We start from the raw sequence: 26842 nt of genomic DNA, 5'->3' as shown, positions 1-26842 counted from the left end.
GAAAGTCCGTATTGCCCAGCGAAAGCCCCGAAACCTGAAGGATCTGGAGAAGGTCTGTATGGAGGTGTGGGCCAAAATCCCTGCTGCAGTGTGAGCAAACCTGGTCAAGAACTACCTACAGGAAACGTATGATCTCTGTAATTGCAAACAAAGGTTTCTGTACCAAATATTAAGTTCTGCTTTTCTGATGTATCAAATACTTATGTCATGCAATAAAATGCAAATTATTTACTTTAAAAAATCATACAATGGGATTTTCTGGATTTTTGTTTTAGATTCCGTCTCTCACAGTTGAAGTGTACCTATGATAAAACATTACAGACCTCTACATGCTTTGTAAGTAGGAAAACCTGCAGAATCGTCAGTGTATCAAATACTTGTTCTCCCCACTGTATGTAAACATTATTGAAGTGGCATTATTAAAGTGACTAGTGATCCATTTATTAAAGTGGCCAATGATTTTAAGTCTGTATGTAGGCACCAGGCTCTGTGTTAGTGATGGCTGTTTAACAGTCTGATGACCTTGAGATAGAAGCTGTTTTTCAGTCTCTCGGTCCCAGCTTTGATACACCTGTACTGACCTCTCCTTCTAGATGGTAGTGGGTGAACAGGCAGTGGCTCGGGTGGCTGTCCTTGATGATCTTTAAGGCCTTCCTGTGACATCGGGTGCTGTTGGTGTCCTGGAGGGCAGGTAGTTTGCCCCTGGTGATGCGTTGTGCAGACCGCACCACCCTCTTGCGGTTGTGTGTGTTGCAGTTGCCGTACCAGGCGGTGATACAGCCTAACAGGATGCTCTCAATTGTGCATCTGTAAAAGTTTGAGGGTTTTAGGTGACAAGCCAAATTTCTTCAGCCTCCTGAGGTTGAAGAGGTGCTGTTGCACCTTCTTCACAGCATTGTCTGTGTGAGTTGACCATTTCAGTTTGTCCGTGATGTGTACGCCAAGGAACTTAACACTTTCCACCTTCTCCACTGGTGTCCCTTCGATGTGGATAGGGGGGTGCTTCCTCTACTGTTTCCTGAAGTCCACGATCACCTGTTTTGTTGACGTTGAGTGAGAGGTTGTTTTCCTGACGCCACACTCCGAGTGCCCTCACATCCTCTCGTCGTTGTTGGTAATCAAGCTCACTACTGTTGTGTTGTCTGCAAACTTGATGATTGAGTTGGAGGCGTGAATGGCCACGCAAGCATGGGTGGACAGGGAGTACAGGAAGGGGCTGAGCACGCACCCTTGTGGGGCCCCATTGTTGAGGATCAGCGAAGTGGAGGTGTTGTTTCCTACCTTCATCACCTGGGGGCGGCCCGTCAGGAAGTCCACGACCCAATTGCAGGGCGGGGTGGAGACCCAGGGCCTCAAGCTTAATGATGAGCTTGGAGGGTACTTACTCTTGTCCAGATGGGATAGGGCAGTGTGATGGTGATTGCATCATCTGTGGACCTATTGGGGTGGTAAGAAAATTGAAGTGGGTCTAGGGTGATAGGTAAGGTGGAGGTGATATGATCCTTGCCTAGTTTCTCAAAGCACTTCATGATGACAGAAGTGTGTGCTACGGGGCGATAGTCATTAAGTTCAGTTACTTTTGCCTTCTTGGGTGTAGGAACAATGGTGGCCATCTTGAAGCATGTGGGGACAGCAGACTGGGATAGGGTGAGATTGAATATGTCCGTAAATACACCAGCTAGCTGGTCTGTGCATGGTCTGAGGACGCGGCTAGGGATGCCGTCTGGGCCGGCAGCCTTGAGGGTTAATACATTTAAATGTCTTACTCATGTTGGCCACGGAGAAGGAGAGCCCACAGTCCTTGGTAGCGGGCTGTGTCGGTGGCACTGTATTATCCTCAAAGCGGGCAAAGAAGGTGTGTAGTTTGTCTGGAAGCAAGACGTCGGTGTCCGTGACGTGGCTGGTTTTCTTTTTGTAGTCCGTGATTGTCTGTACCCTGCCACATACGTCTTGTGTCTGAGCCGATGGATTGCGACTCCACTTTGTCTCTATACTGACATTTTGCTTGTTTGTTTTCCGCGGAGGGAATAACTACACTCTTTGTAATCTCAAATCACCTTTCCATGGTTAAATGCGGTGGTTCGCACTTTCAGTTTACTGACATTTCGCTTGTTTGATTGCCTGTTTACACTGTTTATATTCGGCCATATTCCCTGTCACCTTGCCATGGTTCGTACTTTCAGTTTTGCTCGAATGCCGCCATCTATCCACGGTGTCTTTTAAACTCACTCACCGAATCAGCGTATATGTTGATATTATTCTCTGAGGCTACCAGGAACATGTCCCAGTCTACGTGATCAAAACAATCTTGAAGCGTGGATTCCGATTGGTCAGACTAGCGTTGAATAGCCCTTAGCACGGGTACATCCTGTTTGAGTTTCTGCTTTTAGGAAGGGTAGAGCAAAATGGAGTCGTAGTCAGATTTAACGAAAATGAGGGCGGGGGAGGCCCTTGTATAAATCGGAAGTTTGAGTACCAGTGATCCAGTGTTTTACCAGCACGAGTGCTACAGGCAATATACTGATCGAATTTAGGTAGCCTTGTTCTCAAATTTGCTTTGTTAAAATCGCCAGTTACAATAAATGCAGCCTCAGGATATGTAGTTTCCAGTTTGCATAAAGTCCAGTGAAGTTCCTTGAGGGCTGTTGTGGTATCGGCTTGAGGGGGATATACACGGCTGTGACAATAACCGAGGAGAAATCCCTTGGGAGGTAATACGGTTGACATTTGATTGTGGGGAATTCTAGGTCAGGTGAACAAAAAGACTTGAGTTCCTGTATGTTACAATTATTCCATGAGATGTTAATCATGAAACATACACCCTCGCCCTTCTTCCCGGAGAGATGTTTATTCCTGTTGACGCGACGCACAAAGAATCCAGGTGGCTGTACCGACTCCGACAGAATATCCCGAGAGAGCCATGTTTCCGTGAAACAGAGTATGTTACAATCCCTGATGTCTCTCTGGAAAGCAACCCTTGCCCTAATTTCGTCTACCTTGTTATCTAGAGACTGGACATTAGCGAGTAATATATTCGAAAGCGGTGGGTGGTGTGCGCGCATTCGAAGTCTGACCAGAAGACCGCTCCGTCTGCCTCTTCTCTAGCACCGTTGATTTGGGTCAGCCAAAACACAGTTCAAATGCCCTGGGTGGTTTGGACAAAAGATCCGCTTCGGGAAAGTCGTATTCCTGGTCGTAGTGCTGGTAAGTTGACGTCGCTCTGATATCCAATAGTTCTTCCCGGCTGTATGTAATAGCCCAGAAAATCTTAAGTGTTAACAATGTAAGAAATAATACAAAAAAACTAAATACTGCAAGGACTAGAAGCGAGGCAGCCCTCTCTGTCTGTCAGACACTAAAAAAAGTGTCAATAAATAAGTTATTAACATTCTGCTGATTTATGAAGGTTCTCTCATGAACCAAAGGTTGCTGTTGGGTGTGAGAGTTATTTAAATAGGTTGATGAACCTGAAAAGCTTGTGTGTGTCAGAACCAAGATGGTTTGGAGTAGTCCAACCTGAGACCACCGCATCAGGTCTTCCTCTTCTGTTCCCATGCCGGAGACCACGGCTTGATTAAAACCTGTTACAATGGTGCCAACATTTTGTGGCTGATCTTTCAGCGGGGGAGTGGTTGAATGTGTCAAAAACCTAATGGGACAACACTACATGTTATGGCTTGTTTTTGTTGTGTGTGTGTGTATTTGTTTAGCAAAAAAAAAATATATAGATATATATTTTTGTTGTTGTTGCCTGTTTTATGTTATTTTGGCATTAATCAGTGTCTCATATCAGTTTGTAAACAATGTAAAAAAGCAAAAAACAAACATTGAGTTAATAAAGCTGAAAAACAAACATGGTCTCTTTTTGGCTTTCTTGAGTAAGGCATCTCCAAAACGCAGGTGTTTCAGCCTAGCTCAGTGCTTTCTGTGGTGGGGCAGCCAGCGGAAAATACAGCGCGTAGGCATTGGTAATGTTCTCTATTTGCGCCGGGATTGGCTCAGTGTTCTGTCATTCATGGGGACACTACATCACCACAAAATCTACGGGTAGTGCTTGAAAATTTAAGCCCCTTAAGTGCTGCCATAGTTACATTAGAAGTGCCCATCCAAGAAGGCTCAAGGTCATTGTCCACAGATAAAATTGTCAAATCACATATGTACCGTAGCTTTGACTGGACAGATCGTGTCAACATCATACTTTCAAAATCTTAGCTAGTAAGCTAGCAGTCAAAATCATGAATCAAGTTGACAATCTACTGGCAAATAATTTTCAATCCTTGTCATATGAAGAGAAATTATGAATAGAAATCATAGATAAAATGTATCGGTGCTCATTGACCAGTGGACATAACGTTACACAACAAGTTGGAAATCGCAAATTCAACAATGAGTGGTTTGGAAGGAATCAGTGGCTAACTGCAAGCATTGCAAAGCAATCACTAGCTTGCTATTCAGTGGAGTGGGTATGTGGTCCAAGTCTGGGTTTAAGGGTCTCTTTTCCAAGCTTTAAAGGATAAACACTCAAAATTGGCCATTTTGTCAATCCAGCATGACTTCTGCCGCGTTCGAAACAACTGGAAACTCGGAACTGGCGAATCTCAGAAAGAGTTCAAGACAGTGGTCCTAAAATTCTGAATCAAATGGCTAAATGATACATATTATGACCATCTTAAAACAATGTCTTATGTTAGCTTAGTAGTTATTGCTATATAAGTGCTTAGACCTACAAGGGTCAAAACTGTAAATAGGCCACACAGGAACATTTAATGTCATCTTGGTAAGCCACTCCAGTGTAGATTTGGCCTTGAATGATTGACCTGCTGAAAGGGGAATTCATATCCCAGTGTCTGTTGGAAAGCAGACTGAACCAGGTTTTCCTCTAGGATTTTGCCTGTGCTTAGTTGTATTGCATTTATTTTTATCCTAAAAGAACTCCCTAGTCCTTGACGATGACAAGCATACCCATAACATGATGCAGCCACCAACATGCTTGAAAATATGAAGAGTTGTACTCAGTGATGTTTTGTGTTGGATTTGCCCCAAACATAATTCTTTGTATTCAGGACAAAAAGTTAATTCCTTTGCTTAAAGCACATCAGAAGGCTATAAACAACTTCTCTGACAGAAAACAGCCTATGTGACATCGATATTAGTTTTTGTCATAAAGTCAGTGTCGTCCAAAACTGAGTTTTTTTTTTAAAGTCAGTTCGTCATGACTTACTTGAGGGTTGGGTTTTGATTTAGACTATGCTCACTTGCCAACTAACACGGGATACACAGCTGGGGTGTTTGCGCTCTATCCAATCCTACTACATAACACACAAACAGCAGACAGTTGCCCAACAGTGCAGCGGATCAGATTTTTATTTTATTTTAATTTTTTACATAAGACAACATTCTTTACTTGCGAAATACTGGACCAAACACGTTAGCTAGATGTGAAATTGATGTAAAACTTAAACCTCTGCAAAAATGAAAAAATGTATTACAGATTTCTTGAGTTATTTTATTTTGAGGAAGTGATACTGGCTTTGTTCCTATGGTGTCTCATGGAGGACAAACATTACAACAATAACTGCCACATCAAAATCCTGACACCCACTATTATTGATGTCACGTTCGTCATAAGGAGTAGACCAAGATGCAGCGTGGTATGTTTCCATCCTTTATTATGGAATAGAAAACTTCAACCAACAAAACGAACAAACGAAACGTGAAGCTAAATAATAATGCTCACAGGCAACTATACATAGACAAGATCCCACAAAGCACAATGGGAAAATGGCTACCTAAATATGATCCCCAATCAGAGAAAACGATAAACAGCTGCCTCTGATTGGGAACCATACTAGGCCAACATAGAAATATAATTCACCTAGATAACCCACCCTTAAATCACACCCCGACCTAACCAACATAGAGAATAAAAGCTCTCTATGGTCAGGGCGTGACAATTGAACACAGAATGAGTCCATGCAACTGATTTGTTAAGCAAATTTTTACTCCTGAACTTATTTAGGCTTGCCATAACAAAGGTGTTAAATACTTGACTCAAGACATTTCAGCTTTTAATTTTCAAATTAATTTGTTAACATTTCTCAAAACAAAATTACATTTTTGCTTTATGGGGTATTGTGTGTAGATCAGTGACACAAATACTTAATTTAATTCATAACATTCAGGCTGTATCATTTTTTGGGGGAAAAGTTAAAGGATGTGAATACTTTCTGAAGGTGCTGTATATGGTTCTTATCATGACACAAGGCGAGACCCAGATGCATACACAGGAGGCAGATGGTTGGAGTCTTATAATGTTATATTCATCCAAAAAGGGGTAGGCAAGAGAATGGTCGTGTACAGGCAAAAGGTCAAAACCAGTTCAGAGTCCAATAGGTACCGAAGGGCAGGCAGATTCAAGGTCAGGGCAGGCAGGATGATTAGGCAGGTGGATAAGTAGTCCAGAGTCAGGCAGTGGTCAAAACCGGGAAGACTAGCAAAAGAGAATAGAAAAGGGGTACGGGGGGAAAAACACACTGGTTGACTTGAACATACAAGACGAACTGGCATAGAGAGACAGGAAACACAGGGATAAATACACTGAGGAAAATAAGCAACACCTGGAGGGGGTGGAGAAAATCACAGGGACAGGTGAAACGGATCAGGGCGTCACAGTTCTAGCCCAGCAGCTTAATTTGATGTAGGCCCAACCAATGGTCGTTTGGAGCTGAGCTAGGCCTAGTCTTATTTTCAGGCCATCACATTCTTTGTCAACACGACTTGTTTTTATCACATTCAGAACATGTTTAGCTGAAGTGTTTCACTGAAGGCCTGTTTCAGGGCTTTAGTGAACCACGAAACGGACGTCCGTTTCAGAGCAATGGAAATGTATAATCATACATTAAAAAACAAACTCATTACATTGTGATGGACATTTTATGGTGTGTGTGATTGTATGTTTAGAACAATGCAGCTCTTGTAATAACATGTCTTGGTTGGCTTCAAGCATGTGACTGGTTGAGTGCACAGAGGAAACCACACTTTCACTCATAAGCAATTTGGTAGTACGCCCAGAACATTGCTCTGCAAACTAGAAGGAGTGATACACTATGTCAGTTTCAAGGTAAGAAGCCTTCATGTGGTATCAGTCTGTCACATACAGAAACCATCTATGCTTATAACTTGTTTGTGTAGCAGTATAAAATAACTGAATGGGAACATCCTCTTCAGAGTTTTCATCAAGCTTGTATTGAGTTTGTGAACCTCTCCTTGCGTTAATAAAGATTGCTTCATTTATTTTGAGTTTGAGTCCTTAGTGGTGAATTTCCACAACAGTATTTAACTTAGCCTGGGTGTATAAGTTTGGTGTGTGGTCACGTAAGAATGAAAGGAATTAGAATAGCAGAAACAACACATTTGTAGTTTCCTCCTTTTCAGAGCTTCCCATCAGAGACGGAAAGAGATTCTGCAGCACTCTCTCAAACACACAGATGAGCTTCGAGATGAACTACTCTGTGATTATTCTGATTCTCACTGGAGCCGTTTGCACTTCTGCAGAAAGTAAGAGTTTGATTTATGTTTTATGCTGTACTAGTGTAAATGCCTTTGTTCATGTTTGATATACCATACCGGTCAAAAGTTTTAGAACACGCACTCGTTCAAGGGTTTTTCTTTCTTTTTACTATTTTCTACATTGTAGAATAATAGTGAAGACATCAAAACTATGAAATAACACATATGGAATCATGTAGTAACCAAAAAAGTGTTACACAAATCAAAATATATTTTATATTTGAGATTCTTCAAATAGCCACCCTTTGCCTTGATGACAGCTTTGCACACTCTTGGCATTCTCTCAACCAGCTTCATAAGGTTGTCACCTGGAATGCATTTCAATTAACAGGTGTTTCTTCTTAAGTTCATTTGTGGAATTTCTTTCCTTCTTAATGCATTTGAGCCAATCAGTTGTGTATTATGGCAAGAACAGCTCAAATAAGCAAAGAGAAACGACAGTCCATCATTACTTTAAGACATGAAGGTCAGTCAATAGCGGACATTTCAAGAACTTGGAAAGTGAAGTCGCAAAAAACATCAAGTGCTATGATAAAACTTGCTCTCATGAGGACTGCCACAGGAATGGAAGCTCCAGAGTTACCTCTGCTGCAGAGGATAAGTTCATTAGAGTTACCAGCCTCAGAAGTTTTATCTTTTTATTTTACTAGGCAAGTTAAGAACAAATTATTATTTTCAATGATGGCCTAGGAACAGTGGGATAACTGCCTTGTTCAGGGGCAGAATGACAGATTTTTAACTGGTCAGCTCAGGGATTTGATCTTGCAACCTTACGGTTATTAGTCCAACGCTCTAACCACTAAGCTACCTGCCACCCGGATACATCTCAATATCAACTGTTCAGAGGAGACTGTGTGAATCAGGCCTTCATGGTCAAACTGCTGCAAAGAAACCACTACTAAAGGACACCAATAAGAAGAAGAGACTTGCTTATGCCAAGAAACATGAGCAATGGACATTAGACTGGTGGAAATTTGTCCTTTGTTCTGGAGTCCAAATTGGAGATTTTTGGTTCCAACCGCCGTGTCTTTGTGAGACGCAGTGTGGGTGAACGGATGATCTCCGCATGTGTATTTCCCACCGTTGTAACGCTTCCGTAACGACAGCCGCTGGGAGACGAGAAGCAAGTACAGGGTGTGGATTTAATAATAAATAGACTTGAAACAAAACAATAACAGCGTCTGGACAGAAAAACACAACAACATTAATACTGACTCCGGAATGAAAGTGACAGATATAGGGGAGGTAAATCCAGGTGAGTCCGATAATTAAGCGCAGGTGCGCGTAACGATGGTGGCAGGTGTGTGTAATGATGAGTGATCTGATGACCTCGAGCACCGGAGAGGGGGCGCGGGAGCAGACACGACACTACCTCCCCCCACTAGGGGCGCCACCTGGCGTCCTACCTGGGCGAGCCTGATGGGCTGGCCGAGGCGTGGGAGCCTGACAAGCCAGCTGAGGTATCCCCGATTGCGTCGGTAGCGGCACCCGGACCCGACGTCACCCCCCCCCCCCCAAAAAAAATTATAATAAAAAATAAAAAACATCCCTGATGCCTCCAATTGTGGAGTCAGCATTCTGTAACAGTTCAGTATTGACAGACGCTGGGAGATGAGATGCAAGTACAGGGTGTGGATTTAATAATAAATAGACATGAAACAAAACAAGAACAGCGTCTGGACAGGAGAAACATAACAACATCAATGCTGACTCGGGAATGAAACTGAGGAGGTGACAGATATAGGGGAGGTAAATGACGTGATGGTGTCCAGGTGAGTCACAAAATTAAGTGCAGGCGCGCATAACGACGGTGGTAGGTGTGCGTAATGATGAGTGAACTGATGACCTCGAGCACCGGAGAGGGGGAGTGGGAGCAGACGTGACAACCGTAAAGCATGGAGGAGGAGGTGTTATGGTGTGGGGGTGCTTTGCTGGTGACACTGTCTGTGATTTATTTAGAATTCAAGGCACACTTAACAAGCATGGCCACCACAGCATTCTGCAGCGATACGCCATCCCATCTGGTTTGGGCTTAGTGGGTCTATCATTTGTTTTTCAACGACCCAACACATCAAATCAAATGAAACTGTATTGGTCACATACACATGGTTAGCAGATGTTAATGCAAGTGTAGCAAAATGCTTGTGCTTCTAGTTCCGACAGTGCAGTAATATCTAACAAGTAATCTAACAATTCCACAACAACTACCTAATACACACAAATCTAAGTAAAGGGATGGAATAAGAATATGACATATACATATATGGATGAGCGAACACACCTCAAGGCTGTGTAAGGGCTATTTTACCAAGAAGGAGTGTGATGCATCAGATGACCTGGCCTCCACTATCCCCTGACCTCAACCAAATTGAGATGGTTTGGGATGATTCGGACTGTAGAGTGAATGAAAAGCAGCCAACAAGTACTCAGCATATGTGGGACCTCCTTCAAGACTGTTGGAAAAGTATTCCAGGTGAAGCTGGTTGAGAGAATGCCAAAAGTGTGCAAAGCTTTCATTAAGGCAAAGGGTAGCTATTTGAAGAATCTCAAATATAAAATATATTTTGATTTGTTTAACACTTTTTTGGATACTACATCATTCCATATGTGTTATTTCATAGTTTTGATGTCTTCACTATTATTCTACAATGTAGAAAATAGTTTTAAAAAAAATAGAAAAACCTTTGAATGAGTATGTGTTCTAAAACTTTTGACCGGTAGTGTAGATATTACCATCCTGGAAAAATTATATAAACCTCAGTTGATTAATTTGAAGTAACGTGTTTTCCCCCCATTTCAGTTCATCATGAAATTCACTTTATCTACGGATGCTTTGAGTCAAGTGATCCTGCGGTGGGACTTGAGATTGATGGAGATGAAGTCGTCTATGGTGACTTCAATAAAAACAGTAATACATGTCTAATAGCAGATGTAGTGTTTACATTACCTAAATTCATATCTATTACACCAGAGGATAAAGAAAAGGCTTGTGAATATGCTACCATTAGCAGAGTTTGGTGCAAAAACTGTGTCGCATGGGGCAAACAGTCTGAACCGAGAATACCAAAAAACAAAGGTAAGTGAAGATTGATGGGAATGTCTCACATAAACTGATAAATAATCAGTGATTCAATATGATTTGTGCGTCTCCAAAATCAATCTTTGTCAGAGTGGTCTGTCAAGCGGAGTTAATGTCATATACTATGCATGCCAGTCTCTCTTGGCTAAAGGTTGAGGAGAGACTGACTGCATCACTTCTTCTTTTTATAAGAAACATTAATGAGTTGAAAATCCCAAACTTACACACAGCCCTGACACACACTTACCCCACCACACATGCCACCAGGGGTCTTTTCACAGTCCCTAAATCCAGAACAAACTCAAGAAAGCGTACAGTTCCATCTCATATTGCTCAAATGAACAGCAAACCTGGTTTAAAAAAAACAGATAAAGCCTCACAGCACAACGCCTCTCCCCTATTTGACATAGATTGTTTGTGTGTACATTATGTGTTGATATGTAGGCTATGTGTGCCTTTTTTTAAATGGATGTAGTTCTGTCCTTGATCTGTTCTTGTCTATTAATGTTCTTTATTATGTAATGTTTCATGTTTTGTGTGGACCCAAGGAAGAGTAGCTGCTGCTTCGCAACAGCTAATGGGGATCCTAATAAAATAACAAATAACAAATATGCTATCTTTTGAGTAGGTCTATGTACAGTATCTGCCTTAATCCCAAATGAATGGGACAATAGGCACTGACATTTCGAAAGTCTGACAAACTTCAATTTTTGAGTGAATACAGTTTCAGGCTTTTGTTGCCCTCCAGATGCCCCTGAGAGCACCATCTACCCCAGGGATGAGGTGGAACTGGGAGTGGAGAACACCCTCATCTGCTTTGTGAATGATTTCTTTCCCCCGCCTGTCAAAGTCAACTGGACCAAGAATGGAATGGAGGTGACTGAGGGATTATCTCTCAGTCGTTACTATCCTAATAAAGATGGAACGTTCCACCAGTTCTCCAGGCTGAGTTTCACCCCACAAAAGGAAGACGTCTACATCTGCGCTGTGGCGCACACGGCCCTGAAGGACCCCAAAACCAGGGGTGAGAGAGGACATAATATTTTTGTACATGGTTCTATACTGAACAAAAATATAAACGCAACGTGCAACAATTTCAACGAGTTACAGTTCATATAAGAAAATTAGTCAATTGAAATAAATTCATTAGGCCCTAATCTATGGATTTCACATGACTGGGAAGGCAGCGCAGCCAGGGGAGGCCCACCCACTGGGGAGCCAGGCCCAGCCAATCAGATGTGTCCGGGTGGCTGGTCTTAGACGATCCCGCCAGGGAAGAAGCCGGATGTTGAGGTCCTGGGTTGGCGTGGTTACATGTGATCTGCAGTTGTGAGACCGGTTGGACATACACTAAATTCTCAAAAATTACGTTGGAGGTGGCTTATGGCAGAGAAATTAACATTAAATTATCTGGCAACAGCTCTGGTGGACATTCTTGCAGTCAGCATGCCAACTGCATGTTCCCTCAGAACTTGAGACATCTATGGCATTGTGTTGTGACAAAACTGCACATTTTAGAGTGGCCTTTTATTGTCCCAAGAACTAGGTGCACCTGTGTAATGATCATGCTGTTTAATCAGCTTCTTGATATGCCACACCAGTCAGGTGGATGGATTATCTTGGCAAAGCGAAATGCTCACTAATAGGGATGTAATGAAATTTGTGGACAAAAGTGGAAAATGTCTGGGGTCTTTTATGTTGCGTTTATATATTTTTTCAGTATATTTACTTTAATATTAAACCTTAAGAAGGAACTCAAACAACTCTGAAATTGAGACCTGAAACAAGCCATTCCAAGGCAGTGTGTGATGAGTGGTTGTGTATTGTGCTGATTCTGGTGACACATCTTGTCTTCCAGAATATAAGGTCAGTGGGTCCAGTGCTGGTCCTGGTCCTGCTGTATTCTGTAGAGTGGGCCTCACTCTTGGGCTGCTGGGGGTGGCTACTGGAATATTCTTCATCTACAAAGGAAAGAGAGCCACTGAGTCTCAGGAAAAAAGATGGGAAGTGAGGCACTGGACTAGAGAGATCTAGCCATTACGATTGAAGCAATTAAGTGTCATAATCATCACATTACATTCTGCACAATATTGATAAATCACAGTCAACACTGTACGCCATTACTCACTGTTGATTTCTGTCTATTTGAAAAAGTGTAGAAGGTTAGTTGTATTTTTTAGAATAAGTATTTTTTTTACAATAAAAAATAAATAAATTGGGAGATACTGTAAGGTTCTGCTTTTCTTTTCTTAGTCAACCTTGTGTTCTTTTTCTTTGTGTTCTTGAACGTAGCCCTATCTTTCATTTTTGTTAATTGATTTCTCCTGTGATCATTTCTCACCTGGTCTCATCAGCTCCCTATTTAGTTCAGGTCTTTCTGTTTGTATGGTTGTGAGGTATTGTTTGTTTTTGACTGCCTACCTGTGTTTGACCATTGCCTGCCTGTGACCACGATTCCTGCCTTCTGCGAAGGCTTAATAACCTCTTTGGGCTAGGTGGGACACTAGCGCCCCACCACGACAACATCCGGTGAAATTGCACAGCGCAAATTTCAAAATACAAAAATCGTAATATTAAACATTCATGAAAATACAAGTGTCTTACATCGTTTAAAAGCTTAACTTCTTGTTAATCCAACCGCGTTGTCATATTTCAAAAAGGCTTTACGGCGGAAGCATACAATGCGATTATCTCAGGACAGCGCCGCGCATACACCAGCATTAAAAACATTTCCAAACAAGCAGAGGCTTCACAAAAATCAGAAATAGCAATAAAATAAATCACTTACCTTTGAAGATCTTCCTCTGTTTGCAATCCCAAGGGTCCCAGCTACACAACAAATGGTAGTTTTGTTACATGAAGTCATTCTTTAAATCCTAAAAAAGTCAGTTTAGTTGGCGCGTTTGATTCAGTAATCCACCCGTTCCACTCGTTCAACATGCAGACAAAGGAATCCCAAAAGTTACCGGTAAACTAAGTCCAAACAAGTCAAACAACATTTCTAATCAATCGTCAGGTACCCTAATATGTAAATAAATGATTAAATTTAAGACGGAATGTAGTATGTTCAATACCGGAGATAAATAACGAAGTGCCTTTCTAAAGACTGTTGACATCTAGTGGAATCCATAGGAACTGCAATCTGGGAGGAATTCCTTTGAATATCCCATAGACAAGCATTGGAATCGCCTGTGACCTCAATTTTTTTTATTCTGGATGGATTCTCCTTGGGTTTTCACCTGCCATATCAGTTATGTTATACTCACAGACATTACTTTAACAGTTCTAGAAACTTCAGAGTGTTTTCTATCCAATGTTACCAATTATATGCATATCCTAGCTTCCGGGCCTGAGTAACAGGCAGTTTACTTTGGGCACGTCAGTTATCCGAACTACCGAATACTGCCCCCGGGCCTTAAGCATCTGTCGCACCCTGCGCGTGAATCTACACCTTTTTCTCCCTGAGTATTCATTACAGATACACTACCTGTCAAAATTTTGGACACACCTACTCATTCAAGGGTTTTTTCTTGTAGTAACTAAAAAAGTGTTAAACAAATAAATATATATATATAAATATATATATATATAATATTTGAGATTCTCAAAGTAGCCACCCTTAGCCTTGATGACATCTTTGTACACTCTTGGCCTTCTCTCAACCAGCTTCACCCGGAATGCTTTTCCAACTGCCTTGAAGGAGTTCCCACATACGCTGAGCACTTGTTGGCTGCTTTTCCTTCACTCTGCGGTCCAACTCATCACATACAGTGGGGAGAACAAGTATTTGATACACTGCCGATTTTGAAGGTTTTCCTACTTACAAAGCATGTAGAGGTCTGTAATTTTTATCATAGGTACACTTCAACTGTGAGAGACGGAATCTAAAACAAAAATCCAGAAAATCACATTGTATGATTTTTAAGTAATTAATTTGCATTTTATTGCGTGACATAAGTATTTGATCACCTACCAACCAGTAAGAATTCCGGCTCTCACAGACCTGTTAGTTTTTCTTTTAGAAGCCCTCCTGTTCTCCACTCATTACCTGTATTAACTGCACCTGTTTGAACTTGTTACCTGTATAAAAGACACCTGTACACACACTCAATCAAACAGACTCCAATCTCTCCACAATGGCCAAGACCAGAGAGCTGTGTAAGGACATCAGGGATAAAATTGTAGACCTGCACAAGGCTGGGATGGGCTACAGGACAATAGGCAAGCAGCTTGGTGAGAAGGCAACAACTGTTGGCGCAATTATTAGAAAATGGAAGATGTTCAAGATGACGGTCAATCACCCTCGGTCTGGGGCTCCATGCAAGATCTCACCTCGTGGGGCATCAATGATCATAAGGAAGGTGAGGGATCAGCCCAGAACTACACGGCAGGACCTGGTCAATGACATGAAGAGAGCTGGGACCACAGTCTCAAAGAAAACCATTAGTAACACACTACGCTGTCATGGATTGAAATCCTGCAGCGCACGCAAGGTCCCCCTACTCAAGCCAGCGCATGTCCAGGCCCGTCTGAAGTTTGCCAATGACCATCTGGATGATCCAGAGGAGGAATGGGAGAAGGTCATGTGGTCTGATGAGACAAAAATAGAGCTTTTTGGTCTAAACTCCACTCGCCGTGTTTGGAGGAAGAAGAAGGTTGAGTACAACCCCAAGAACACCCTCCCAACCGTGAAGCATGGAGGTGGAAACATAATTCTTTGGGGATGCTTTTCTGCAAAGGGGACAGGACGACTGCACCGTATTGAGGGGAGGATGGATGGGGCCATGTATCGCGAGATCTTGGCCAAAAACCTCCTTCCCTCAGTAAGAGCATTGAAGATGGGTCGTGGCTGGATCTTCCAGCATGACAACGACCCGAAACACACAGCCAGGGAAACTAAGGAGTGGCTCCGTAAGAAGCATCTCAAGGTCCTGGAGTGGCCTAGCCAGTCTCCAGACCTGAACCCAATAGAAAATCTTTGGAGGGAGCTGAACGTCCGTATTGCCCAGCGACAGCCCCGAAACCTGAAGGATCTGGAGAAGGTATGTATGGAGGAGTGGGCCAAAATCCCTGCTGCAGTGTGTGCAAACCTGGTCAATAACTACAGGAAACGTATGATCTTTGTAATTGCAAACAAAGGTTTCTGTACCAAATATTAAGTTCTGCTTTTCTGATGTATCAAATACTTATGTCACGCAATAAAATGCAAATGAATTACTTAAAAATCATACAATGTGATTTTCTGGATTTTTGTTTTAGATTCCGTCTCTCACAGTTGAAGTGTACCTATGATAAAAATTACAGACCTCTACATGCTTTGTAAGTAGGAAAACCTTCAAAATCGGCAGTGTATCAAATACTTGTTCTCCCCACTGTACCATCTCAATTGGGTTAAGGTCGGGTGATGGTGAAGGCCAGGTCATCTGATGCAGCACTCCCATCACTCTGCTTCTTGGTCAAATAACCCTTACACAGCCTGGAGGTGTGTTGAGTCATTGTCCCACTAAGCCCAAACCAGATGTGGTAACCATGCTGGTTAAGTGTGCCTTCTAAATAATCACTGACAGTGTCACACGCAAAACACCCCCACACCATCACACCTCCTCCTCCATGCTTCACGGTGGGAACCACACATGCGGAGATCATCCGTTCACCTATTCTGCGTCTCACAGAGGCACGTCGGTTAGAACCAAAAATCTCACATTTGGACTCATCAGACCAGATTTCCACTGGTCTAACGTCCATTGCTCATGTTTCTTGACCCAAGCAAGTCTCGTCTTCTTATTGGTGTCCTTTAGTAGTGGTTTCTTTTCAGCAATTCAATCATGAAGGCCTGATTCACACAGTCTCCTCTGAACAGTTGATGTTGAGATGTATCTGTTACTTGAACTCTGTGAAGCATTTATTTGGGCTGCAATTTCTGAGGCGGGGAACTAATGAACTTATCCTCTGCTGCAGAGGTAACTCTGGGTCTTCCTTTCCTGTGGTGGTTCTCATGAGAGCCAGTTTCATCATAGCGCTTGATGGTTTTTCCGACTGCACTTGAAGAAACTTTCAAAGTTCTTGAAATGTTCTGTATTGACCTTCAAGTCTTAAATTAATGATGGACTGTCATTTCTCTTTGCTTATTTGAGCTGTTCTTGCCATAATATGGACTTGGTCTTTTACCAAATAGAGCTATGTTCTGTATTCCACCCCTACCTTGTCACAACACAACTTATTGGCTCAAACGCATTAAGAAGGAAAGAAATTCCACAAATTAACAAGGCACATCTGCTAATTGAAATGCATTCCAGGTGACTACCTCATGAAACTGGTTGAGAGAATGCCAAGAGTGTGCAAAGCTGTTATCAAGGCGAAGGCTGGCTACTTTGAAGAATCTGTTTCATACTTTTTTGGTTACTACATGATTTCATATGTGTTATTTCATAGTTTTGATGTCTTCACTATTATTCTACAATGTAGATAATAGTAAATATAAAGAAAAACCCTTGAATGAGTAGGTGTGTCCAAACTTTTGACTAGTACTGTACATTCCGAAGCTTATTCAAATGTAAATGTTCTGACTTACAAAAAACATTTGACCACTGCTATGTTTTTTTCTGGAATTAATTTAATTATGTGTCGGGCTTTTTGTGTGAGCGAGGTTTGAAAGTACTGAACTTTCAACAGTGCATTACATTACACAGCAGTGTATCCTGGATGAGGGTGTTAATAACAAAACTGCAGTCCCACTGTGTGTGCTGAGTCATCCAGTATTTTGCTGTGGAGTGTTTGTTTGTTCTCTTTTCCCATTTCTTTGTTATGTTTCTGTCTTAATTCGAAGCAAGGTCATTGATGGAGAATGGTTGCAAGTGCTGTCCTCCATGTATTAATATAATAATATTCGCCCTCGATTACATTTGTTCGGATTAGATTTGGCCTCATGGATACTTTCTGGATTTCAATTGGTGGCTTCCTCTCTGGGAAATCTATTTTGTGAATTTAACAGTAACAAACAGGACCCTCTTTTTGAGGTGTGCAGTGAGTTAAAAGTATGTTCCTGAATTAAGTTTTGTACATTAGGGGATTTTTAGCGACATTTTTAGCTTCCCGAAATCTCATGAAACTATCTCCTCCACCTTCATATGACTGGTGCCTCCCCTTGCAGTTTTCCAAAGCTCAGAGGGGAACTAACTCTGAGAAGTAAACATGTTTATGTTTATTCTCTCCCCCATCCACAGATTTGCCATAGTAAATACTACAGTAAGTTTAACTGTTTTATTTTTATGTAACCTTTATTTAACTAGGCAAGTCAGTTAAGAACAAATTCTTATTTACAATGACGGCCTACTGGGGAAGCTAACTCCGTTTGAAACAGGACTGAGTAATACCTTACTTTATATCGTTCTTATTACCATTTAATCACAGGGACATTGCACTCCAATGTTTTCAGACATCCACAATTAGTCTAATGTCAAAATAAGATGAATTATCTCAAGCGACTTACAGTCATTTACTTTTGGTAAAAAGGTGCTAAAAAAGCTTGACATATGCCAGAAATTCAAAATGAATGGAAAAGATAAGCACCGCCAGTCTAGAGATTACATTGCCTATTTTTTCCTTCCTTTTGGATTTTGGCAACGGACACGTTTTGATTTTGGAGTGTGATGTCCCTTTAAGCACATATTTACCCTGTTCTTACAACAGAAGCCTAACCCTAATTTTATCTGCTATCTCTGAATCAACGTACAGTATGTACTAACAGTGGCCATGGGGATTCACCTAAAGGGAAGGTTTTAGGAAGTGAAAGAGTATGGTTCTTGAAATGAATGCAGTAAAGAGGTCTATATAGGTATGCTAATACAGGACTAGTAAAGGCCCAGTGCCCTATTGGAATCGAACCCACAACCTTAGAATTGCATGCCGCTGCTCCACCAACTGAGCCACATCATCACAAACCACTTTATGTCTCAATGTACTCAATTACTGTATTGTGCATTGTTTTTCTTCATGGCGATGGAAAGTCTACAGGTACAAACCTAGATGACCAGCCTATGTACAACACAGTTATGTACATTTACATTAAGTGGTTTGTATGGATGGTCAATTAATACTGCACAAAAGTGGTTGTTTTCCATGTTATTAAATCAAGAAAAATACTTAATTTGATGTGGATGTTTTGTGTCTTTGCCCATAACATGGCACCTTTTGATGTACACTGCCGTTCAAAAGTTTGGGGTCACTTAGAAATGTCCTTGTTTTTGAAAGAAAATCACATTTTTGTCCATTAAAATAACATCAAATTGATCAGAAATACAGTGTAGACATTGTTAATGTTGTAAATGACTATTGTAGCTGGAAACGGCTGATTTTTTATGGAATATCTACATACAGTGGTTTCTCCTTTAAAAGTTGCATCATACAGCGCCACTTTAACATAACTCCTAAACCTTACCTTAATTAACCCTAACCTTAACCCTTAGCCGAGCCAATGTTAGTCACCTAGCTAACGTTGGCATTAGTCACCTAGCTTCCTTGCGAACGTTATCCAAAACAAATTGGAATTCGTAACATATAATACGTTTAGCAAATTGTTAACATAATTGTATTTTTTGAAACTGCATTGTTGTTTAGGGGCTCGTAAATAAGCATTTCACTGTAAGGTCTACACCTTTTGTATGAATTGCAATTCGTAACATATTGTATGAATTGCAATTCGTAACATATCAAAGGAATTGTAATCCATAACATATCATATACAAAATGGATGAAGAACAGCCAAAACGTAATACATACCGTAACATATCATACTAATTGGCGTGTCCGGATTTACATCTACTATGTTACGTCTACCCCTGAGTCCAGGTTGGCAACGGTCCTGCTGGCTGTCAAAACTGAAGTTTCCCAGCTGTTTAAAAGGGTGGTTTTTGAAACATAACTTTAGTTTCCTCAGTGTTGTTTCACAGTTGAAAAGTTCTAACTCTGAGACTTGATCATGTATGTGCTGAATTGCTTCTCCATCCACCTGCTGCTCCTCTTCTCCTCTCTGTCTGAAGTGGGTGAGTTCAAACAAACATAATCCAAATTAGATTTTATTGCTTTTCAACAGTGAAAGAAAGTGGACATTGCAATTGGCTGAACGGAGTCGCATTAACAGAAATCCCATGCAGCCTTCTTTACAAATTCGAACACTGGAATGTGAGATTTAGGCATAATTTACACGTCGATTAGGATTATAGAAATCCTCATTATTTCGTTTAATAATTTTTCACTTTGAGTGTAATTATTCCGTTAGCCTTCACTTTCCCGTTTTGAATTTCTAACGCGATTGGGGTGGGTGTGGCTTCTTGACAAAGATCGCAAGAGTAGCTGCTCAACGATTTAATAATGACTCCAAGGCAGTTCCACCTCCAACACCGCTAAAACATATGCTATGCATGTGTCTGCAATCGGCGGTTAATTAAGGCTTGATCTGATTGAATCTAGGCCAAAGTGTTTTACATTTGTCCCATATTCTTGCAATGAAACAACACATTTGTATGGCTAGTTATATGCTAGTAATTTACACACTCTAAAACAAGGATGGGCAATAATTCTGGCTCGAGAGCCACATAGGGATTTTGAAATTCAATGGAGGGCTGCACAAAGTATTTTTGGACCAATTTCTTCAGGGGGGCATTTAATGGGCTGGCGGCCAGATATATCCTAATAATTATATTTCTGAAGTGTGCATAACTCTTCAAATCTGTCTATTAAAAAATATTTTTACATGTCCTTTTTCTGTTATTATAGTTCATTCCTCAGATGAAGATTTTGCACACGATGATGCATGGTGTAGGTTTAGCTCCAGAGATGTACATGATATGGAGTATATTTTAGAGCATCATTATAACAACATCATGGTGGCTCAGTACAACAGCACCACAGAGAGGTGGACAGGATACACGGCTTTGGGAGTGATATCTGCAGAAAAGTGGAATGAGGACCCAGATGAGATCCCCAGGAGGAGAACAGATATGGATGTGTTATGCAAGCCATACGCTACTCGGATCTACAACACAGTAGAGATGTTTATGGGTGATTATAACAATTCACTAACAACTGGAAGTTCTCCCTCACTTGATTTGTTTTATGTCTATAGCATATGCTCTGCAGTACTTGATAACATGTCACATTTTTTTCAATGACATTATTGCATTTCAACAAAACATAGACCATGGAGTAATACTGTAGGTCAGTTGTAATAATCTAGTAAGGTTCAAAACCATAATCTTCAAAATAAAGGAGGAATTGTTGGAATGAACCATAAACAACTGGAAATCTTACTGACTGTGGATTTAACTGCTTGAGCTGGGAAGGGACAGACTAAGGGGACTTTTCTGACTAGCATCCCATTGACAGCTCGACTAGCCAAAATCTTAAACTTACCCTTTACCAACCAAACCCTTAACCTAATTTTAACAAATTTGGAAATTCAACATTGGAGTGCTGGTCAGGCACATTTCCCACCATTTTAGGCTACAGATTTCTGTAGCAAGCGCTCAACATTTCTGCTTGAAACCTTATTTTTCCAGTTATAACGTATCATCATTGATTCATTGACCTCCTTCTCTAGTTGAGCCCAACGTCACACTGAGGCTAGAGGGGCCATCCAGTGACTCCAGCCTTGTGTGTAGCGTCCACTTCTTCTACCCCAAACACATCAGAGTGACGTGGCTGAGGAACGGGGAAGAAGTGACCTCAGATGTGACCTCCACTGACATACTGGCCAATGGACTCTGGAGCTACCAGATACAGTCCTATTTGAAGTACACACCCACAACTGGAGAGAGAATCATCTGTATGGTGGAGCACATCAGCCAGACTGAGCCCAAACTTTATCACTGGGGTAAGGGTATGGGTGGAGTAAGGGTGTGTGGGTGGAGTAAGTGTATAAGTGAGAGCGACTTCACCCAACTCCCCAACAGGGGGCTGCAGAACAGTGGCTATTTCATCTTAGGGCTCACTAATATGAACATGGGGACAAGGAAAGTCAACTCTTAACTCATCAGCTGAAGAGTAGAACAGTCACAAGTCATCTCTGAAATGTTCACCAGTTTGTGTCGTATAGCCCAATGTCTCTGTTGAATAGGGAGATTAAAATACTATTTTCTTTTGCGTGTGGTTTGGAGACCATAATCTTTGTTAAATGTGTAATTGCAGACCCCTCCTTGCCTAAGTCTGAGAAGAATAAGATAGTGATCGGTGTCTGTGGGCTGCTGCTGGGTGTGGTCTTTGTAGTAGCTGGACTGATCTACTGGAAGAAATCTACTGGTGAGGAACCACAAGACTCATGAAAAATTACTGAAAAGGCACAGATAATGCTACTCACTGTATATCTATGGTTGTACTGCTATCTACCTGTACTACTGTTGTAGACTCAGTGCTCGATGATGGTTTATTCTCATGGCTCTTAATTCAGTATCTCTGTTTTTACTTTCAACAGGACGGCTGTCGGGTCTTATTGGTGAATGTGATTATGGGACTTGTGATTGAGGCCGTGTGGACGAAGGCTAGCTGATCAAATCCCTGTCGTTAACTGATAGTACCTGATATAGTTTGCTTTTTAATCGCTGTTGCCTCTAGCAGCTGTCCCCCCCTATTCAAAATGCCAACATTGCACCAACCATGGCCTGCTTGCCAACAGTTAACCAACTACACTCTGGGAAAAAAGGGTGATTTGTGGAGGGGAAGGGGTTCTACCTAGAACCCTTCTCATCCAAAGAACCCCTTTTTGAAAGCCCACTGGGAACAGACGTCAGTTCAATGTCTAGTTAGTTGTCAACTAACGTGAATTCAACGTGAAATCAATAAAATGCCACCATGTCATTGCATTTAGGCAAAAAGTTCAGTGAAAAAAATATGAAATGCCCTTAAGTTGATGACTTTGCAAATTCAATCAGTTTTCCACATTGATTCACATATATTTTTTTAGTTGAAATGAAGTGGAAACAACGTTGACCAGTATTTGCCCAGTGGGAGGTTCTACATGGAACCTTTTTCATCAGAATTTAACATCAGAAATAATTTCTGTTTAGCCCAAGCCTTTGTTGATATTACAGTTTAATTTCAAGACATTAGCTTGCCTAGGAATTTGTGGAGGAGTAGCCTTCACTGTCATTTGTGCAAATGTATTCTATCGTGTTTCTATTCAAGGATCCTATTCATCATCGAATCTAAATCCAGTTAATGTGTCTTTATTCACCAGCCCAACCTTTACCTGTGTTTTAATGTAGACTGAGTTGTCCCTTTAATTCTCCCTTTAATGTCCCTTTAATTGTGAACTGATCCATTGTACTGACTGTTAATTAGTTGATTGCTCACACCTGTGGCCTCCTGCCTCAAGGGTTCAGTTTTTTCAAATGGAGGATTCTGTTGAGTGTGTGGAAGGTACTGCGGAGATGTCTGCAAGTTGTTCATAAAAATAAGCTATAAGCAAGATCACCATCTCTGTCTCTCCGATGTGAGAGGGCATCGGTCTACCATCTCACAAAATTGTTATTATGTACTGTACATCTTATATAAAATGCCAGGCTACACGTGCCTGAATTGCTTACCCATATGGAAAAATATTATAAGAATCTTATGAGGTCCTTTGTATGTTGAAGAAAATATGAATAATATTTATTCATACATGTCAGTCTACACTCTTATAAAAAATTGTTATTTGGGGTTCTATATAGAACCTTTTGGTTCTTTGTTTAAAATGTAATGGTAAATATGAAAATAAAAGCTTCCAAATTAAACGAAAATATGAATAATACTCCCACCTCTCTGTTATGGTTAAACCATTTATTTCTAGGTGGCTGCACAAGCTGTCTCTCTGTCCATGGCACTGTCCACTCAGTAGTGCTGAATTCCGGCCTCAGCTGAGCTCTTTTAAATGCATACATTTTCCTTTGTACTTTTTCATTTTCGACATTTGTTTGCCATGCACCCTTGATAAAAATAGACTATGCCTTTGCTCCAATGCATTGATTAATCGTGCTTCTACACCTGCATTGCTTGCTCTTTGGAGTTTTAGGTTGGGTTTCTGTACAGCACTTTGTGACATCAGCTGATGTAGGAAGGGCTTTAAATTTGATTGATTGATCGTTGTTTGATTTGTTTTTTGCAATTTCTGGGGCGGTTGCGCGGGTATCGGTGCTCTCTGTGCCGTCTTTGGCCAGAAGAAGTAGACCATTTATTTAGCTTTAATATTTTCTATCAATTATTTTGGATTTGTGTGCCCATGAGAATTGTTTTCATGGTGAAACATAATGAAATGTTACATGTGTATAGTTAAATAAATTTTCCAAGATCTCCAACATCCAGTACAGGGTTTCAGTTCAATGTTCTAAATCAATTGTTAAACACTTATTAATTACAAATAACTGTCATAAATGCCATTCATTTTACCAGGCAAGTCAGTTAAGAACAAATTCTTATTCACAATGACAGCCTACCCCGGCCAAACCCAGACAACGCTGTGCCAATTGTGCGCCACCCAATCATGGCCAGATGTGATACAGCCTGGATTTGAACCAGGGACTGTAGTGAAACCTCTTGCACTGAGATGCAGTGCCTTAGATTGCTGGGCCACTCTGGGACCTGTGTAAGGAAAGAAAGGTAGTGTTTTATGTCACATGATCTGTGAAGACTCCAAGCATTCAACTCATGCATTTTGTACAACTCATGAACTAGGGTGTAAACATGGTTTGATTCAACTTGTGTATTGTATTGAATGTAGGCTACCTGTTCTGTGTGTGTTCATGTGCGTAACATTGCCTAGGCTGAGAGGGTACCGGCAGCGGTGTAGGCCTAGTGGAGGGTAAACACAACTAAACGCAGTTTAGCCACCTTTTTCCGAAAAATGCATTGAAAGTATTTTGCGTTACTTTTTTCACCACGACCGACAATCAGAGTTGACACATCTATTATTTTACCACTACATCACTGGCTACTGGTAGGCCTATTTTAAGTTCATGGTAATAGGCCTACACATTGTAGACTAGTCTAGTAAATTGAGGGTGACTATCCCTTTTTTCCCAGGACAGTTTCAGCCCCATTTCAGGTGTCCTGACGTTTCAGGTTACAAAAATATGTCAATCAATTAATGTAGGCCTAATAAATTGCAATCACTGAATGTCATTAGGCACACTTCTTGGTGTTTTGTAAGCGGATGTCTATTTCCATTCATCAATTGGAGCGAGTGTACAAGCACAAAAAAAAAAATGGGGTGCCTTCCCAGCTAGCACAGTGGATCTGGACCGATTCCGGCAGAGAGTCGGGGCACTCGGCTGAGAGTCAGACTCTGCCGACATCATGTGGCCCGAGTCTGGGCCGCCTTAGGCAGTATTAATTATGGCTAGGATGCGGGGATTGATCTCGGGCCGATTCCGGTGTGAGTTATCTGGCCCAAATGTATTACTTGGGGCTCAGGCCGATTCCGGTGTGAGTTATCTGGCCCAAATGTATTACTTGGGTCTCGGGACGATTGGGGCTACTCTCTGGCAGATGATTATACTTTATATTTTATTCATTATTTATTTATTTTCCCATATTTTCTCATTGTTTCTGTGATCAAAAAAATACAATTAACATTTAAATTAAATTCTTTAAAAGTCCTAGTATTTTAGTATTTTGATACTTTGTGCAAGGCAATTTGTGGATGAAGCCTCCCGAGGGGCGCAGGGGTCTAAGACACTGAATTGCATCGCAGTGCTAGTTCGATACCCGTGCCGGCAGCGACTTGCACAAAATGCTAGTTCGAAATGCTAGTTCGATACCCGTGCCGACAGCGACTTGGAGACCCATGTGGCGACGCACAATTGGCCCAGCGTCGTCCGAGTTAGGGGAGGGTTTGGTCTGTAGCGACTCCTGTGGCAGGCCAGGTGCATGCACACTGTCACGGTCACAAGGTGTACGGTGTTCCCTCCGACATATTTTTTTAGGGGGGGCGGATGGGTATAATTTGTCTGCATAAAATGTACAGTAGTAATATTTAAAATGACTAAATCTGGTAATTTTGTATACAATTATTTATATTTGCATCGGGCCAATTCTGGGGGGATTCTGGTGAGATGCCAGCAAAATCGGTTGAATTCCAGTAGACGGAAACGGCCCGAAGTACTTGGGCCGATTCTGGGCAGTCATTCATTTTGATTCCGGGCCGAGTCCGACATCCGATTCCGGGACGATTCAATCAGTTCCGGCCCACCTAGCTAGCTACCTAATAAAAAAAATATGTAGCGAAATGGTGAATGCTTGTTATGTGAGGTCCAGGCATGGATGGATATGTAAATAAGGAATACATTTTGTGACACACACTTTGTAGCTACTTGTTGTAGTTGCAGGTTCTTGATAATGTGTTATTGGTTATGGTTAATCATCTATATTCTTCTTTTAACAGATGTGCATTGTGGCTGATTCATATTATCTCGAAACATAAAGGTATGTACATCTCAGCATATTGCATTCAATAATTGCACTTGTGTGGGCTAATTAGCAAACAATTTATGACATATACTGTACCATCTAACTGTAGGATCATGATTATGAAACGGATTTAGCAAAATCAGTCATCATTACCCTTAATATTAAAGATGCCGACCGCAATGTTGGTGACAAAATATTTTTTAAATCTCTCGCTTTGGTAGGAATTGGTCAATAAGCATTCAATACATTCATAATTACTGTCTAAGCTCAATTAGCTACAACCTTTAGTTGAATCCATATAATTTTGTCGTCAGCCATTTTGGCCACTTTCTGAACCAGTGGCCAAACTTCACATATGGCATCTTTAAAAGTAGCTTTTGACTAATGTAAGTGGTGCTTAGTCAAAATTGGACTAGCTACCATCTAAGACTGCTAGTTTGTGAATATAGGGTATTTTGCCTAGGCTATTGATTTGAGTGGATACTGAAGGTTATTGTTTTTCTTAGGTACCAACCCATGAGATGGCAGTGTACAGTCTGCAATTCAGTGTCATCCTCTAAGGGTGCTCTTCTGAAGCATTATAGACTACAGCATGGAACATTTGCTTGTGGAAATTCTATACCTTGTCTACATTCAACTTGCCCTTGCTCTTTCAAAACACGGAACACAGAAAAGGAAACACTTGGGCCAGGAGTAGTTCTGTATTTTTTGTGCAACGTGTGTGGCACCCATTATCCTACTGAGAAGGACTATTTT

At 41.3% G+C, this 26842-nt stretch overlaps 2 protein-coding genes and 1 long non-coding RNA gene across 3 annotated transcripts; 2 read left to right on the top strand and 1 right to left on the bottom strand.

Annotated features, from left to right (window-relative positions):
* The first annotated feature begins 7409 nt into the window (after positions 1-7409).
* Positions 7410-12879, top strand: LOC139530253 (H-2 class II histocompatibility antigen, A-Q alpha chain-like). Its single transcript, XM_071326482.1, has 4 exons — positions 7410-7557; positions 10370-10645; positions 11397-11672; positions 12507-12879. The coding sequence occupies exons 1-4, from the start codon at positions 7488-7490 to the stop codon at positions 12680-12682; spliced, it is 798 nt and encodes a 265-aa protein (XP_071182583.1). The 5' UTR covers positions 7410-7487; the 3' UTR covers positions 12683-12879.
* Positions 11551-19562, bottom strand: LOC139530263 (uncharacterized). Its single transcript, XR_011665991.1, has 2 exons — positions 19427-19562; positions 11551-12609 (listed from the first exon to the last, which is right to left on the bottom strand). It is a non-coding gene; the product is annotated as an uncharacterized lncRNA (long non-coding RNA).
* On the top strand, positions 19551-22789 carry LOC139530256 (class II histocompatibility antigen, B-L beta chain-like). Its single transcript, XM_071326495.1, has 5 exons — positions 19551-19689; positions 20423-20707; positions 21246-21518; positions 21833-21943; positions 22116-22789. Exons 1-5 carry the CDS (start codon positions 19626-19628, stop codon positions 22163-22165), a joined length of 783 nt encoding a protein of 260 aa, XP_071182596.1. The 5' UTR covers positions 19551-19625; the 3' UTR covers positions 22166-22789.
* Positions 22790-26842: the final 4053 nt, after the last annotated feature.

The sequence above is a fragment of the Salvelinus alpinus genome, chromosome 1 (genome assembly GCF_045679555.1).
Source record: "Salvelinus alpinus chromosome 1, SLU_Salpinus.1, whole genome shotgun sequence".
Classification (NCBI taxonomy): Eukaryota; Metazoa; Chordata; class Actinopteri; order Salmoniformes; family Salmonidae; genus Salvelinus; species Salvelinus alpinus.
The sequence above is the reverse complement of the archived record's forward strand: the minus strand, read 5'-3'. Positions and strand labels throughout refer to the sequence as shown.